Source organism: Branchiostoma belcheri, unplaced genomic scaffold (assembly GCF_001625305.1).
Source record: "Branchiostoma belcheri isolate BF01 breed outbred unplaced genomic scaffold, Haploidv18h27 scaffold49, whole genome shotgun sequence".
Lineage (NCBI taxonomy): Eukaryota > Metazoa > Chordata > Leptocardii > Amphioxiformes > Branchiostomatidae > Branchiostoma > Branchiostoma belcheri.
This window is the reverse complement of record NW_017804120.1, coordinates 899580-917822: the sequence shown is the minus strand read 5'-3', so window position 1 is coordinate 917822 and position 18243 is coordinate 899580. Positions and strand designations below refer to the sequence as shown.

At 40.4% G+C, this 18243-nt stretch overlaps 2 protein-coding genes across 2 annotated transcripts in view; one reads left to right on the top strand and one right to left on the bottom strand.

Annotated features, from left to right (window-relative positions):
* The first annotated feature begins 3781 nt into the window (after positions 1-3781).
* On the top strand, positions 3782-10266 carry LOC109479538. The gene is made up of 3 exons (XM_019781520.1): positions 3782-5041; positions 6537-6639; positions 6832-10266. Exons 1-3 carry the CDS (start codon positions 4313-4315, stop codon positions 10149-10151), a joined length of 4152 nt encoding a protein of 1383 aa, XP_019637079.1. The 5' UTR covers positions 3782-4312; the 3' UTR covers positions 10152-10266.
* Positions 10267-11649: 1383 nt separating this feature from the next.
* Positions 11650-18243, bottom strand: part of LOC109479447 (nitric oxide synthase, brain-like) — a 31931-nt gene continuing 25337 nt past the window's right edge. Inside the window, exons 20-26 of the mRNA XM_019781411.1 lie at positions 16773-16983; positions 16153-16240; positions 15742-15860; positions 14567-14718; positions 12993-13184; positions 12546-12626; positions 11650-12124 (exon numbers count right to left, since the gene is read on the bottom strand). Coding sequence (XP_019636970.1) covers positions 12077-12124; positions 12546-12626; positions 12993-13184; positions 14567-14718; positions 15742-15860; positions 16153-16240; positions 16773-16983 — 891 coding nt within the window. The 3' untranslated portion in view covers positions 11650-12076. The remainder of the gene's footprint in view (positions 12125-12545; positions 12627-12992; positions 13185-14566; positions 14719-15741; positions 15861-16152; positions 16241-16772; positions 16984-18243) is intronic.

Here is an 18243-nt window from a genome sequence, read left to right as displayed (position 1 = left end):
TCAGTAAAACACCCTCTTACCAAATTTCAGATCATTAAGGAGTAATACCAAGTCTTCAGTTTAAATGTACAGATTTTGTCGAAAAATACTCCCCCTGAAATAGACACCAAACAATTCCAAAAGCCTGTATAAAAAATGGAAAAAAATCATACAAAATGTCACGTTATTTGGCCTTAGAAATAATGTAAAAAGGGGGAGAATAGCCCATGCTATGTACGGACTGAAATAAAAGAGTGCACTAATTCCTTAAAATATGAACCGTTTTCGCCGCCGTTTTTTGAGCTTTTTTTCCCTATTTCTTTCCTATATAACTTCCTGTGCCATACCTTTATCGGTCTGTGGTTAGGGAATTTGCCCACTGCTGTAGGAAAGCGGGCGCAAGCTAAACAATACCTCCAGTATACAGCACACGGAGGTGATTGAGTTATCCTATCTATCATTATTAACTGACCGTGTGGATTTCTGCAGTGTTTTTCGAAGTGATGAACATGAAAAATGACATTCCTGCACCAAACAAGGCTGCCACTGCAACAGCGATGGACATAACATGGAGAACACGGTAGAAAAAGGAACGGCAAAATGTCGTCTTGCAGATTTTGGCAAACCCACACGTTTTCCTCCTCGGTGTCATCTGTGCAAACAAGAAGTCACATTATACTATCATAGAACCCTTCATTGAACCGCGACAGGGGCCGACATCGTCTACCAGATACCTTTGACCCAGTGTTGACGTCACACTTCAAAGAAGCCACGTGACAAGCTTCACTGGGTCAGTCTACTGAGGAAGACCAGAGTGACTGGTCGAACGCTCTAGGTGAGAGAATTTTTTGTGTTGGACCAAAAGTTTTAACTTTAAACAAGAAGTCACATTCCATTTACAAAAATATCATAACAGCCCGTTTATACCTTATTGGGTTAGAATGCTAACCAATAACAAACAAACCACAACGATTTTACGCCAAAAAAGCAGCTACTCAAGCAACTGGATATGATTGCATGTTGGAAATTAAAAAAAAACACTTTTAATATCTGCTCTGGAGTTGTACATGGGGTTGGGGGGGGGGAAATGATACTATCCCATCATCCTTTGCATTACACATCCCACAACACGTATCCCAGATGGTTGACTGTCAGCACCAGGCATATAGTCTTGTCATGTTTCCTTTAAAAGTGCAGCAATGGCAACAATTTGACCAGTAATTTTTGGTTCTTTGAATCATCAAAGGACTCAAGTAGTGTATGAGGCTATCCGACTTTTGTAACTTATGTACAACTTCTTACATTGTGTCATAAACATTTATGCAAACATTTGCTTCAAAAATGGTGCTCAAACTTCACCAAACTAAAGTGCTTTTCTACAAAATCTGTTGATTGGTGATATTATACATCTTGTGCATCAGAAAACCCCAAATGCACCAAAAAGCACCCATGGGAAACAGAAGAAAATATTATATTTGATATGATTTATGTAATAATCATCAACAAATGCAATTTTCTTCCGTTTCCCATGGGTGCAGTTTGGTGAAGTTTGAGCACCATTTTTGAAGCAAATGTTTGCATAAATGGTTATGACACAATGTAAGAAGTTGTACATAAGTTACAAAAGTCGGATAGCCTCATACACTACTTGAGTCCTTTGATGATTCAAAGAACCAAAAATTACTGGTCAAATTGTTGCCATTGCTGCACTTTTAAAGGAAACATGACAAGACTATATGCCTGGTGCTGACAGTCAACCATCTGGGACACGTGTTGTGGAATGTGTATTGCAAAGGATGATGGGATAGTATCATTTCCCCCCCCCCCCCTGACATGGGGTTGGGGGTACTTGCGGCTGCATCAGCAATTGAGCTCCAAGAATTTGTCTGAGACTGCTGTATGGGCCTAACGCCTGGTAAAAACAACAACAGAATCCTTGTGGTAAGGCAATACATTTGGTCTTCCTCTACAGGTCCGCCCAACTGTGGAACTATCTTCCACAGGACACCCAGACAGCTTTATCCATAGCGTCATTCAAAACTAAAGTATGGCTCTCCCTTGGAGACCAGTTTTCTGTATAAGACAGCACATATTCTATTTTCACCAATCTTACGGTATGTAATTGTATTGTATGTAATTTGTATATAATAATGACCAAAATTTGTTGACACTATGTAATTAAGACGTTTTAAAGAATTTATGTCACTTGCATGTATTTAACCAAACTTTTTCCACAGGGCAAGCGGCCAAGCCCTTAATAATAGTTTCAAGCTAGTTGGGCTGCATTGGCTGTATTGTACCAGCCGAACCAATAAATAAATACATTTGGTCTTACAGTAAAGCAGTGCATAGAAACGTCAGCTAAACTGGTGAAATTGTATGTAAAATATGCCGTTATAATGGCATGGTGTATGCTATGGACCTGGTGTCGAGTAAAGAATCGCATGTAATGTTTTCGAGTGCTTAACGTTAATCTGTGTTTAACTATTGTTAATTTTTTTTAAATCCTAGCGTTTTATGATGTTCTGGTCATCTAGTTGGTATTTACTCACAATTAAGAAGGTGCATTATTTTACAGTCAGAAATGTACGAGTAATCATTCTCATGAATTTCTTACTTGAGCCAGCAAATGTTGAAGATTATAAACGATGAATTGCTTTAATTTAGAGAGTAGGAGATATCTCCAGATTCTGTAAACTCAAGCTCTTTTTTAATTTCAATCATAAATAATCATCAATCCACAAAAGTCGCCGTGATCAGATGTACAGTGGACATCGAAAATTTCGAGGTACGCGTCTCTAACTTTTAAAAAAGAGTCACTGATTAAGGAATATTCTACTATAACTCACCAGTGTTGCCAGTTTGCTGACCCAGCATGATAACAATAGACAGCTTTTCGTTCAGGAAAAAAGCAGTTTTCCGTACAAAACACGTCGTACCTCAGGCAGGGAGCTTGTTTACTGAACCACGATGTGCTTCCAAATTGCTTTAAAGCTTAAGGAACAAAATTAAAACGTATAAGATGAAAGAAAATTACATCAGTTACTGCTACAGCCTAGACAAATCAACTATAAATACGTTATTGTTTTGTTAACCGAAAGCCGAAAGCAAGTAAATGAAAACAGACTTCAATGGTTATAATTCTCTTGCTTTAAGCCCTAGTCACAACCCGCGGTACGTGCTTTTTGTCCGTACGTTTTCGGGGAGGCTACGTCTGCTAATTTTTTTCTGAAAACGAAAGAAAAGAAAAGAAAGGTGAAAGAGTGTGGTCTGCAAGCCACGTCTGGCCGTGAGCGGTTGCGCAAGTGGTGAGTTGTACGTGCTTACAACAAACGATCTCTGTGCGATTGCAACTTTACCGTAAGGAGGCCGTACTCACACTTGCTTCTTCCATATGGTACGTACGGGGCACGCGCGTCGCTCGTACTCGCACGCATGGGTGGTGAATCCGCAGACCGCACGTAGAAAAAGTTTTACATGCACTTTAAGTTCTACGGCGTGTCTGCGTGCTCCCAAATCCGTAGGATTCCGTACGGAGGCGGTACTCACCATGCACGGATGCCCTACGTTTGCCCACGTTTTTGCACATGCATCCAGTATTACAGGCCCTACATTATGAGCCGTTCCAAATCTCCATACACATCATTACACCGTCATTCTCTGTGAGCCTGTCCCCGTGTTTTATACACAAAGCTACCAGCGTTTTCCAAGGCCGCCAGTGAAGCGAAGCGTAAACACCTCAGCTAACAGGTGGCCTTTCATCTGGAGGTGAAAGGTAACCCGGAAACGGTGAAAGGTGATCTTCTTGTTTTCTGTCACGCAGACAAAGGACTGTTCACCTTCTAGGACTGTTCACCGACTTGACCAGTGGAGAACTTCAGACCCTCCTCCTCCAAACGAAGCTCTACAGAGCCCATGTGAGTCCCTACCTCATGGCACTCACTTGCCTAGAAGGAAATGGGCCGTCCTGAACAGAGCTAGGTGTGGAGTAGGTAGGACCAGAGACAATCTGCTAAAATGGGGACGGGTGAGCTCAGCTGACTGCCCATGTGGCCACCCTACCCAAAGCATGCAACACATCCTACAGGACTGCGAATTTGGACCATCTGTCACCAAACGAGACCTGTACGATGCAAACCAGGAAGCCCTGGACTGGCTGGAGCAGTGGGCCGACAAGCCATCATGATGACCTTCTAGGCCTCACGTAATGGAAAGTCCCGGGAGTGGCGCTGCAGCCCAACCTGAACAATGCAGAGCTTTTACAGGTACACGATTGAACTGACGTATCCTCACTGTTTTGTTCAAAGGCAAACCATTAGATTGGATTTTGGAAATGTCTAAGGGTAAGAATAAGAGTAAGAACATGGCCAGCTTGTCAAGCAAAGTACAGCAACTGGAATTGTGCCTCAAGAGTAAAGACGACCAAAAACTCGGGTATTGGCTGGCACTGAGAGAAGCTATCATTGCATCAGATCATTTCATGGAGATAGAAGTCTTGAAAAGCCTTGGAGACCTTCATCTTGAGAAAGGCAAGCTCAGGAAAGATTCGGCAGAGTTTGACGAGGTTGCTGCCCTATATGCTGCTGCCCTAATGCGCTGCAAAGATCCAGACATGCGAAAAACACTGGAACATCGTATGCGGTACACAGAGAAACTCTCCAGACAACTGCTGCAGGGGTACACTCCACATTTCCTGTGGTTGTCACCAGACTACTGGGGCCCTGCTGACAGTGATGTCTTAAGGGTGATGGAAACCTGTGACCATGTGGGTCAAATCATGAATGAACCAAAGAACCAAGTAAGGCTATCCGTTGAGGACGCCTACACACAAGCACTCGTAACTGCCATTGAACTCGGTGACATGTTATTGGAACAAGAGGTTCTTAAATCGTTAGGAGATCTGTACCTTGAGAAAGGGAAGATCGTCTCTGATGCATCACAGTTCTCCAAGGCAGCTGCCATGTACGACAAGGCCCTGGCAAGGTGTGAGGAGCAAGGGGCAAAAGAAACTCTGCACCATCGCATCAGATACGCAGACAAGATCAGAGAAGCAGTGAAAAAGGTAAGTAGTTTCAGCATCTATTCAATACACTGACTGTTTTACAATACTGAGCTATCACAGCCCCAAATAGAAATTATTAAAAGTCTTGTTACATATGTATTGTTAGGAATCATAATAGTTACAAACAATAAGAAAATCAATGTCAGTTATTAAGAATGTGATCCCAAACATGACTAAGTTTATGCCCCCCTCATCACGCTTCATGACTTGATTGTGATAGCTCAGTATTGTCAGTTAACAAATCTTATATTATATATAGAAACACTTTACATTTTGAACCGCATAATTCCCTATGATGTAACAATGCTTAGTATGTATGTCACAATTACAGTACGTTCCGGAATGTATTGTAAACAGAAAAAACTAGCTCAAGTGCACTATGAACTATGTAACACCTTTAGTGCACTATGCACCAAGTAACATCTAGTGTCACTGCACAGTAAACCAGTCAGAATTGCCCTGATGAAGATGACAGACGGTCATCGAAACGTCGGTTCATGAAAAATAAATGGTTGTGATAAAAAGAACTTTGTCATTCGGTCACTACAATTGTTGAAAAACCTTATATCTTACACACCATTTATTTGACTACACATGTAATAGACATCTACATGTAGTGTTTGCATTCTCAAAAGTCTTAAAGGCCAGCATATAATCACCATTTGCCACATGAGAATGTAGAATACCAAAGGAAATAGTGGAGAAATAATAATAATGAATGTTGGTTTCATATACTCAGCGACCTTCCACAAAGAGGCCAGCCATGCTAGAAAGTAGGAAACACTCAGGTGACCGAATTGCAGGAGCTGGTGTTATGCAAGGTCAACACCCAGATCAAGACATACCAAGGTGGGAAAAAACAAATGTATACCTGTAAAACTGCAAAACAATACACACTCTGTCTCTTAATGTTTGCCTCTTACTGCATATTAAAATTTCATGTCTTAATTAGGTCATAGACCCCCAATTTTTTTTGCCCTGCGGTGGCATAGTTACTTCCGCATTCGTTGCGTTTCGCTGCAGTGTGATGCGTTGCACGATAAATACCCCCAAATCGTACCTATACAGGGTGCTACATAGATGGTACTGTATGTGCAGAACAACAATTGTTGTGCTCCGCAGGACAAGGGTTAAAACAAGAAATATATGATTTTTTGTCCTCACTAATCATGCAAATGCCATCTAGATTAACATAATATATGCATAGTGATGTTAACGTTACACATGTCACAAGGTATAAAATTCCCATCATTAACCAATAAGCAATCACAGAATTTTCACATAAATTATGCAAAGTAGGTCATCATTTGCATACTTGGTATCTGTTAATGTTCCACCTGACATAGATTAAATAGATTACATTAGAAAAGTACTAGTATATAAAACACTGTAATTATAGAATTTCCTTACATTGCATGCATTATCATAATGACATGATATTATAAGGTCACATTTTTATAAGTTAAGAAAAGTTTTATCTCCCACTTAAAGGCAGTACAAGGACCACCTAAAGGAAGGTGAAAGATCTTTTGCCAGGTCAGACCTGGACTCAGCAGAACTGTGCTTTGCAGCTGCACTCAAGACTGTACATCTAAGAGGTAAGAAAGAGCATTTCTTATGGACTTAAACATCATAAATTATGGTTCTGAGCTAGAAAACGTTGAGAAGAGTAGAGCAACAATGTTCACATTCCATTATTGTGTATATATGCAAATACATTATGTTTTAAAGGCTACATTTAAATCTAACCAAGAAGAAAAATAGTCTAAAATCAAATTCTTTCTCCCCAGACCCCACAGCCCAGCAGTACCAGAGAGAGGTGGAGCCCCTGTGCAAGTTGGGGGATGTCTACAGTAAGCGAGGTCAGCAGACAGGAGACGGGGGAGACTTTGTCAAAGCAGCAGCACTCTACAATGCAGCAATAGCCAGGTCAGAGGACCAAGTCACAAATAGTAACTTAGCAACAGCTATAAGAGAAGTAGAGAAGTCATTTATTAGATGTAGCTTAGGCATTCATTGCAATGTGAGCCAAGATAATATAGAAAAACATAAGAAACAGCTGAAGGAGATGCGGGACCAGATCAAACTGGAGATGGAAATTATTGACCAGCAGCTGGATCCCTATGTACACGATGAGGACGACCCATGTGTCAAAGAGATAGAGGCAAAACGAGCTCAAGCTATTAGGAAATTATTCGAAAGAATTGCAAAAGAAAGAGAGGAATTTATCAGCTTGCGTGTAGAAGAGTGTATTGGGTTAATGGGTCCCCCTCCCTGTAAGTATGCCATGATAGGTTTGGGTTCACAGGCCACAGGACTGGTAACTCCATACTCAGACCTGGAGTTTGCCATCTTGGCAGAGGAAGAAAGTGAAGAATATAAGGCTTATTTCCGTAACCTCACCCACTATCTACACCTCAAGGTGGTCAACCTGGGAGAAACCATTCTCCCAGCACTGGGAATAAAATCTCTCAATGACTTCTACTCTAAGAATCCACTTGACGACTGGTACTTTGACTCTGTTACACCTCGTGGGTTTGCATTTGATGGTTCCATGCCAAAAGCAAGCAAGACTCCACTGGGCAGGCAGGAAACTATTAACGAAGCACCCAGTGAACTCATTTGCACCCCAGAAAATATGGTTTTGATGTTTCAAAAGGATGTCACACTATACCTGAAGAAGGAATATCACCTAGCCACTATCTTGAGAAACCCATGCCTGATAGCAGGGGATCAGGGTTTGTTTGACACATATATGGGCATTATAGTGAAGATACTGCAAGCTGATGGGGGTAAAATGGCTCGACAACTGGCAGAGGTGACAATCATTGAAAACTTTGAAAATTACAATGAATGGAAAAGCACATTCACGCCAAAGGTGATTGATGTGAAGAAAGAACTCTATCGCTTCCCCGCTGTAGCAGTGGACTGCTTGGCACTGTCCTCAGGCATCATACCTACCACAGTTTGGGAAACAATAACAGACATGGAACTCAAAGACGTTGTCAGTGCTGAAAATGCACATCATTTGCTGGTGCTGTTGAGCATCTCAGCAGAACTCAGGCTTAGAACTTACATTGAAAATGGAGGGCAGAAAGAAAACTTGTCAGCTCTGGCCTCCATAGAATCAATGCTGGGTGAACAGCAATCGCCCCTACAGAGAAATGACAAAAAAAATGTACTGAAAAATGTATTCTACCTGCAGAACGAAAAACAACTTTTCAGGTACTATTACACTGTAGTACCTCTTAAAAAACATCTATATGAAACATCAGAATCGATTCAGTTGGTGCCATCCTCTGTACCCAGTGACATTAGCGAACAGGTGAAAGCTACAGAGGATGGCATCCAGACACCCAGGCATTCAATGCCTACTTTGTGCAATACCTCTTCTACCATAAGAGGAATAATGTACTTTGAGCTATGTGCATATAAGCAGGCCATCAACCTTCTTAACAAGGCAATCTATGATGAAATGGGCATTGATGACAAAATTGAACTTCTTGACTATGTGGGAATGGCCTATAGGTACCTCGGGGATTACAAAAAGTCAATCCAATACCTGGAACAGGTGCTGAAGATGCAGAGGCTTCTATATATAGGTGGTGAGAATGCAGTACATCCTCAAATTCTCAGATCACTTGCCCATCTAGGGAATTCCTGGCTTGAGTTTGGTGATAACAAAAAAGCCATAGGCTACTTTGATGAGGCACTGAAGATGCACAACAGAATCTTTGGTAAGGGTAAAGCAGATCCTAGCATGGCAGGTTTATTTGTAAGTCTGGGGTTAGCTTGGTACAATCTGGGCGATTATAGACAAGCCATTGGATACCATGAACAGGCACTGAAGATGCACAGGAGTACCCATGGTCAGGACACAGCAAACGGTGAAATTGCCCATGCATTAAACAACTTAGGATTAGACTGGTATGATCTTGGTGACTACAGCAAAGCAGAGAGCTACTCAAATGAGGCACTACAAATGTACAGGCGTCTCTATGGTCAGAACACAGCACATTTAGATACTGCCAGGGCTCTGAGCAACCTGGGGCGAGTCATGGATGTACAAGGTGAACACCTCAAAGCTATCAGCCACTTTGAACAGGCACTACGTATGGGTCAAATTGTAGTTGGTAAGAGTGCAGCACATCCTGTTATTGCTGACACACTCAACAACCTGGGGGCAGCCTGGAATAATTTGCGTAACTACATAAATGCGCTCACTCACTATGAAAACGCCTTAAAGATGTACAAAAGTATCTATGGTCCTAATAAAGCACATTCTGACATTGCAATGTCACTAAATAACCTGGGGTCAGTCTGGCATGATCTTGGTGATCATAGAAAAGCTGCCAGCTACTATGAACAGGCACTGCAGATGGACAGGAGTATCCATGGTCAGGCTAAAGCACATCCTGACATTGCTGGGTTACTCACCAACCTGGGAACTGCATGGCATGGCTTAGGGGATAACAGGAAAGCTATCAGTTACCACGAACAGGCACTGAAGATGTACAGGAGTATCTTTGGCCAGAGTACATCACATCCTAACATTGCCACATCACTCCAAAACTTGGGGGTTTACTGGAGTAGTCTTGGCGATCACAGGAGAGCAATTAGGTACTATGAAGAGGCACTGCAGATGTGCAGGTGCTTCACTGGCCATAACAAAGCACCTCTAGACATTGCTAGGCTACTAGGCTACCTGGGAGAGGCCTGGCTTCACTTAGCTGATCACCGGAAAGCTATCAGACACCTTGAACAGGCACTGCAGATGTTAAGGAGTATTCATGGTCAGACTACAGCACGCTCTGACATTGCCAAAGTACTCGGCGACCTAGGATCGTCCTGGACTAATCGTGCTGATTTCAGGAGAGGAATCAGCTACTATGAAGAGGCACTGCAGATGAAGAGAAGTATCTATGGTCAGAGTACGGCGCATCGTGACATTGCCACCTTACTTAATAACATAGGGCTAAACAAGGACTTTCTTGGTTACAAAACAGAAGCTTTCATACTGTACAAAGAAGCATTAGCCATGGCATTGAAGCTTGATCCTTCAGACAAAAGGAATGCACTAATAAATCAAATTAAAGAGAATATGAACTAGACACTCATTTCATTGCCTCCGTTAGGCATCAAACGAAAATAATGTATACTATCATGAAAGTCCATCTGTGTTGGTAGTTACATGTTTAAAGTTAAAACTATTGATCCGACAGAAAGAAATCTCTCACCTAGAGCTTTCAACCAGTCACTTTGGTCTTCCTCAGTAGACTTGACCCAGTGAAGCTTGTCACGTGGCTTCTTTGAAGTGACGTCAACACTGGGTCAAAGGTATCTGGTAGACGATGTCGGCCCCCGTCGCGGTTCAATGAAGGGTGATGGGCCCTGACGTATATGGCTTCCTTCACCCATCTCAAGAAATAGTCTTGTTCAATGTCCAAAATCATTACAGTGTCAAATGAAACAAAATGTCCGGGTGACTCTAATGTGGATGTGTTGTGACACCTCTGAACTGGCAGAGCTTGGCCGTGTATGTTCTTGGAACCTGGCTTTCATAAAATAATGTATAGTTACTAGTATATACTGTTATGGTATCTCAGTGGGAAATCTTCTATCTGGGATGTTCTCACCTTCTTTATTGTCTAAGTAGTCTATGAATGTATGTCAAACTTTGTAATACCTAGTAGACAGGTTTAATGATCTACATAAAAGTACCGTACGATGTATCAGCATCTGTACATGTATTCTATACTTTGTGTAAATGGCATTGTTTGTTGGATATAGGCCATATGCCAGATGTAAATATGATTTTTAATGACCACTTTGCTATGGATTTACAAAAGTCAAATTATAAAGTAAGGTGATAATGGACCCAATTGCAAATGTAAAAGTTACTGTTACAAGTTACTGTCAAGACACTATGATACTATGATCAAGACTCTTGTACTAAATAGATGGCCCATACATTGAAGCCTGTTTTAGTTGACTTGTATGGTGCTTGGACTATTTACCAGTTTAACCACTTGCTTCCCACAGATTAATTTGGACACGTGGTGTTGGAGAATTAAAGTAGAAATGTTACTAATCAAGTTTTCTGTTGGTCATTGTTTACTTTCCACAAGGTGTAAATGTGCATTTTGATGTAGTACACACACATATATATATGTGTGTGTGTGTGTGTGTGTGTGCGTGTGTGTGTGTGTATGTGTGTGTGTGTGTGTGTGTGCGTGCGTGTGTGTTTGTGTGTATGTGTGTGTATGTGTGTGTGTGTGTGCGTGCGTGTGTGTGTGTATGTGTGTGTGTGTGCGTGTGTGTGCGTGTGTGAAAAGCATGTGAAAAGTCAAGTTCATTTTGCCACAGAAATAAACACACACACAAGACACACATATCACACAAAACAATTATTGGTACAAACTTTTATTTCCCATATTATGAGCTGCTGTCAAAGTGAGATTTCAAGGGTTTCCAAACCACCAGTTACACAAATATATATACATGGCCTACGAAATCTGCATCAAATTTGTAGTAATATGAACTATCATTTTCCCCATTATGACATTCAAGATTAATCAAGATGTTACAAAATTTTCCAAATTAAAAAAAATAGTCAAAACTTCCACCACAGATACAGCAGTTCGATTCAACTGTTGTGACAATTTCTGAACTGCCATGTTGATGTACTAATGTACAAGTCTTGTCCTATTTCTATTATAAAAATATTTAAAAAACTGATGCACACATGGGTGTCATCAAAAATCAAATGAAATAAAGCCAAAATATGTTATGCATTTTAAGCAATAATATGACTATTAAATTCATAATCCCTTACTCAAAAATGCAATTGATAATAACAATATCACACAATACTTAAAGATCCATACTTGAAAAACCTTTGTGTATTTTTGTAACTCATTGATATATCCCATCAAGTTCTGACAACTTAAAACATTATCTGTTGCCTTGCCTATGATGAGAAGGATTCATCCTATAGACAGGTGTAAATAAGTGCATAGTCAGTTGTTCACCACTTCACTGACCATTGCCGATGTTGTGTCCATTTGCCGTGCTCTCGGCTGGCTGCAATAACGAGAAATGTTTATTGAATTATGTCATAATTAATAATAATTATCATGATCTTTATTGTATGTTAATTCTCTGTCCTATGGGCCAAGCACATAAAAGTTAATATACACTTTACAGACAAAAGTTCATGTATATTGATACAAACTTAGTTACGACTTACAGATAGTAACAAGACTTAGTAATCTAAAACACATTACGTAAATCTGATTCTTGTTTTTTTTTTGTGCTGCTGAACACAGGAAGATAGAGCTTTATTAGTCACTTACTGTCATGTGTTCAGAGCCGGGAAATTTTCTTTCAAATTGAAAAGTGACCAAAATGATTTCAACTGTTCTATACTATAGCCTAAGGTTAAACATTGTTTCTTAAGATTTTAAAGCCATCTCATAGGAAAACCTTGTCATAGTGTACATACCTCGATACTTCGAGCTGCCTCTCTAACTGCCTTTGTGTTCAGAGTCACACCAAAGATGTCTTCATGATAGCGGTTGGAGTCCTAGGAATAGAAAATTATAAACTATATTGTAAATACACGCATCATTATGGTTAATCCTGAGGCTCTCTACAGAGGTCCACAATTGGAGACTTAGTTCAGCCACCAATAGATTTGTGATAACTGCTTTTTAAACAGATTCAGCTCTTTAAATAAAAGACAGTTGTTTCTTCAATCAGACGCTTACAAAACTTAAACCCGAATCTCTCTCCCTCTTGCCTGTGTTACACAAGCTCTCGGCCGGAGGTTAATGACCGGGGCGGCAACTTCAGGGCGGCCGGCCGCCAGGAGCGTGATTAGTCAGGCTATCTCTCCCTCAATCAGACAAAATTTGAAGAGTATACGTTTTGTGTCAAACATAATATTTACCTTCAGATTTCTGATGAAGGCTTCGCTCTCTGTAGATGTCATTGCGGAATTTTCCTCCAATATTTTCTGCACAGTTGTGCAGACATCGTCAGCCATGGCCACATCACCGCAGACATAGATGTGTCCATCACTGTCCAGTAGCTCCTGGACTCTCTTGGACAGCTGGTTGTGTAAGATGTGCTGGACATAGGTCTGAGAAAGAGGGGGAAAATAAAATAACATTCAGTGAGTTTCCAAACTATTAGTAACATTGGGAAACAGTTAAACTCATTGACAAAAAGCAACTCATACCAAAAATGTTTTTTCTTCTTTTCTCATGTTGAGAAATATTTTCTTGCCAGGGGGATTTTCAAGAAAATTCAAGAAACACTCTTCAAATATTTTGTATGTTGATTCTTACACAAAGAATTTTATTCTTCTTTTGTCTTCAGAAAAGAAAATAGTTCTACTATCATGCTCACCAACAAGAATCTTAAGAATTTTTAGAAAGTTAACAGTATTTTTGTCTGCTTCAAGAAATCTTTTTTTGTGTACAGAATGGTTTTCTTGCTTCAAGAACAGTTAGCTCTTAGTTCAAGAAATATTTTCTTGTGGACAGAATCGTTTTCTTGCTACAGCAAGAAAACTCAAGAAACACATGTGTTTCTTGAATTTTCTTGCTACAGGGATTCTTTAATTTCTTGTTCAAAGAATTATTATCTTGCTACATGAGATACCATTTCTTTGTACAAGGAAAACAAGAAAAACAAGAAAGCATTTTTGGTAGTGATATATAGGTTTTAAAAATTGTCAGATGTTGCATCCACTACTTTTGGTGAGTGATGGTACATGGATGCTACTTGAGACGTCTGACCGTTTTAAAAATCTATCACTACTTTGAGAGAAAATAATTAAATCAAAATTAATCATTCCTGCTTTTTGGGAAAATTTTGCTGAAAAAGGCAGGGTCTAAAGGGGATACCAGCTATACTTTAGTCAAATTCAAATAAAACCACCTAGCATTAGAACCATTAGTCATAATTCAGAGTAAGAAAGGAAAATGACTACCGAAACATTCAAAGTAAAGATTTGGTTCTCAAATTAATCCATGGGGATGTAACTCAGAGACTAGAATAAAGTCATTGTACGTACATGTGAAAGGATGAAGTTTCAGACTATACAGATATATATAATTTTTATCAATCAAGGCTCTGAATTAATGGTGTCCTGATGGCCACTGACCACTAAAATTTAACCGGGACAAAGACAGTTTCGGACATTTTTGGGACAACAGAACAATAATCAACATCATTATATATAATATATTATATAATGTTTGCCCCTCTTTTGTTTATCAGGCACACGTTCCCAAATTTCCTGCCTACTCTACAATCATAGTTTGCCTGGGAGTCAGAATGTCAACTTAAGTTGAAGTCATACAAAACTTCCAGAAAAACAGATTGGGACAGTTCATCCTCACTTTGGGACAATTGAAATTTATTTTTGGGATACTGCTGGGACATTAGGAAGAAAAGTTAATTTCGAGGCCTGTATCAATAATATTGCATTTTCATATAATTGTAATTTACATTTACCTTTGGCCTGCCTGGTTCCCTGGAGTAGGCTGTATAGATGTCCGTCAGAGCTCCGTCTGTCTGAGCCTGAGCTGTCTCCTCCCGGTAGATGTGGTCTGTCTCAGACTGTCTACAGCCAAACACCAGGGTCATGTCACCATGGTGACGGTTACCTAGCAACAAGAGATGTACAAAGGAAATTTTTAAAAATCAAACTTAATTATAATTCAGTACAACTGTTACAGTACAAAACGTTGTAGATACATGTACACAATTGTACATAATGATACATAAGAAACAAATTTTTGTAACATAAAAGGAGTTACTGGATGAATGAATTAATGAATTAATGAATTAATATATTAATGAATTATTGAATTATTGAATTATTGAATTATTGAATTATTGAATTATTGAATTATTGAATTATTGAATTATTGAATTATTGAATTATTGAATTATTGAATTATTGAATTATTGAATTAATGATTTAATGAATTTATGAATTTATGAATTTATGAATTTATGGTTCTCTCTTTGTAAATATGTGCATTCCAATGCTCACCCAAGGGAGGAATAAAGATGAAGAAGAAGAATAAAGCTGCAGTTTTCTTGTTCTCTGTCTTGTCTTGTTGCCATTCATTTGGATAATATTAGTCTGGCCACTTTTCCTCAGTTCTTCGAGTGGTTGTGTTTAATGTATTAGGCAAGTACATCATTCTGTACTACTCTCCAAGCAGAGGTTTGGGTTTGGCGTCATTCACCCCGGGGCAGGGCAAACCTATTCAAGAAATGTCACAGTGCTCCTCCCAGAGAACCATAAAACTATCATTAGGGATATCCATTTTACTGTGGTGGATTATCACACATCTAGCCAGTCAGAAAGGCATTCATTCGGCCACACGCCTCCTGCTGACTGTGCCTATTCATGCGTCTGGTTCACACTTCCTTGCAGAACGACTAAAATGTGTTGAAGTGATTAAGTTTATAGCCCATTGAAGCTTTCGACTGCCGGCAGAGGTTGGGTTTGGTGGGGAAAAAAATTCCAGTGCAAAAGAGAAACCCAGATAAAAAAAGCCTAAAAACACGCCAAAAATAAACCCAAACCCAAACCTCTGCTTGGAGAGTAATTCTGTACATCATTCTACATTCATTGAATGTCCGTTCAATTCTGTTTCTAAGACCGATGTTCTTACCTGACTTGATCTCTGCCTGTCGTTGTTGCCAGAAGCTGCGGAGCGGAGCAATACCTGTACCGGGACCTACCATCAGCACCGGCACAGAGGGGTCATCAGGCAGGTGGAAATTCTTCGCCCTGGAACAATTATAATAAACATGATAGTTATATCATGATAAAAATATTAGAACATAGAACATAGTAACAAATTGAGGATGAGTTTACATGTAATTCTTACTACTATAGCAGCACCGGGAGCTGAGGAGGGCCTGATACACATCCAGAACATGGAAGCACAAGACATTGACTTACGAATTTTTATCATAACAAAGAATGTAAGACAGCATGTTTATCATCAAAAATACTCTTACATGTATATTAAAGAAGTCTAAGATATCATAACATATTCAAGATAAAACAAATAACTTACGTTCTCACGAAGCAGGGGACAGTTTCTCCCTCCTCAATCCTGTTCAACCACGAAGAGCAGACACCATTGTGTGTGGGACCTTTTCCTCCTGAAATGATGACATAATATTCAAATTTATTAAATTATGAAGGTATTATTTTGATTTATATAATTACCATGATGATGGTATTGTATTCAGTTAATATTATGACTGGTTTTCAAATGTAAGAAAAAATCCTGAGCTTCTATTGGTATGATTGTCATAGAATCCTGAGCTCCTATTGGTCTGATTGTCATAGAATCCTGAGCTCCTATTGGTCTGATTGTCATAGAATCCTGAGCTCCTATTGGTCTGATTGTCATAGAATCCTGAGCTCCTATTGGTCTGATTTTCATAGAATTCTGAGCTCCTATTGGTCTGATTTTCATAGAATACTGAGCTCTTATTGGTCTGATTGTCATAGAATCCTGAGCTCCTATTGGTCTTATGATTGTTGTAGAATCTTAAGCTCCTATTGCGTGGATCTGACCAGGGTACATGTGTGGGTTAGTGTAAGACCTACCCTGTGTCCTGTAGCTGACCACGGCCAGTGTGGCGTGGATCTGACCAGGGTACATGTGTGGGTTAGTGTAAGACCTACCCTGTGTCCTGTAGCTGACCACAGCCAGTGTAGCGTGGATCTGACCAGGGTACATGTGTGGGGAGGAGCTGATGGAATAGTAGCGCTGCTGCAGGACCGGTAACTGACTCAGCAGCAGTGCCGGCGGTACAGTCAGGGACGGGAACTCCTGTAGTACCTCTGGCAGGGTCGGGGCATGCTCAAACTTCCAGTCCTCATACTTTGTACCACCCTGGGGGGAAAGAACCGTCAGTTTTATAATATGCTCATGAAAATTCATGAAGGTTTATTCCTTGAGGCTGTTTATCAATCAATCAATGATCGATCAATCAATGATCAATCAATCAATGATCGATTAATCAATGACTGATCAATCAATGACTGATCAATCAATCAATCAATCAATCATCCACCAACCCAAGGCAGACACAGAAACATAGAGGTTAACACAATAGCCTCCGGCTAGTTGGGCAGTCTTATTCAGCCTAATAAATCAACATACATGTACCTGTCCTTGGTGCTGAACTCTCAACTCACACACAGTCACACACACACATGTGCTTTTAACCTACTTGCACATCAAGTTCTAAATGTGATTTCCTGTGTCTGACCTGTCCTTTTGCCTGTCAATCTTTCCCCCACCCATGTGCTGTCAACCTACTACCTATGTCAGAATAAAACCCCGATTACACAGCTCAGCCTACCACAAGCAACACATCCGCACAGAAGGAAAAAGCAGAAATGTCTCAATTTTCAAAGTTTACTTTCAAGATGGATTCCATTTCTGAGTTTGAAGGCACTCTCTGCCCATGTACAGGCCCATCAATCAATCAACTAGGATTCCCCTTGTCAATACATATAGAATACAACATGGGGTATTCCGTATCGCCCGAGGTATCGGGCCGACCGTGGGTCGGATCGCGGGAGGGCCGGGACCGAGGGCGATGCGGAATACACCATGTTGTATTTTATTTATGTCATACCCACCCAAGAAAACACGCCTTTTAATGCAAGATGAGCCAAAAGTTGGTGCCACTGAACCCTAAAATGCAACAACATCAATTCCAACGTCCGGATTCTGTATTCGAATTTTCGAAAGGGGCACGCGCGGTTAGGGCGAAACGCGTTCGAAACGTTTTATGGAAGCCATGGAAGCGTTCGATAACGGGTTCCGGACTGGGCCGTACCGTAAAGTACGGCCCGGTCTGGAACCCGTTATCGAACGTTATCGCGGCCCGGGTATGATATAAATCAACATACATGTACCTGTCCTTGGTGCTGAACTCTCAACTCACACACAGTTACACACACACATACATGCTTTAAACCTGCTTGCACATCAAGTTCTTAATGTGATTTCCTGTGTCTGACCTGTCATTTTGCCTGTCAATCTTTCCCCCACCCATGTGCTGTCAACCTACTACCTATGTCAGAATAAAACCCCGATTACACAGCTCAGCCTACCACAAGCAACACATCCGCACAGAAGGAA

Bases quoted from the DNA above. Each gene is read 5' to 3' on its own strand.
- LOC109479538 (XM_019781520.1), top strand. From the start codon at position 4,313: ATGTCTAAGGGTAAGAATAAGAGTAAGAACATGGCCAGCTTGTCAAGC. The intron at 5,042-6,536 runs GTAAGTAGTTTC...ACTTAAAGGCAG, and splicing joins TCAGAGAAGCAGTGAAAAAG to TACAAGGACCACCTAAAGGA. The intron at 6,640-6,831 runs GTAAGAAAGAGC...CTTTCTCCCCAG, and splicing joins CAAGACTGTACATCTAAGAG to ACCCCACAGCCCAGCAGTAC.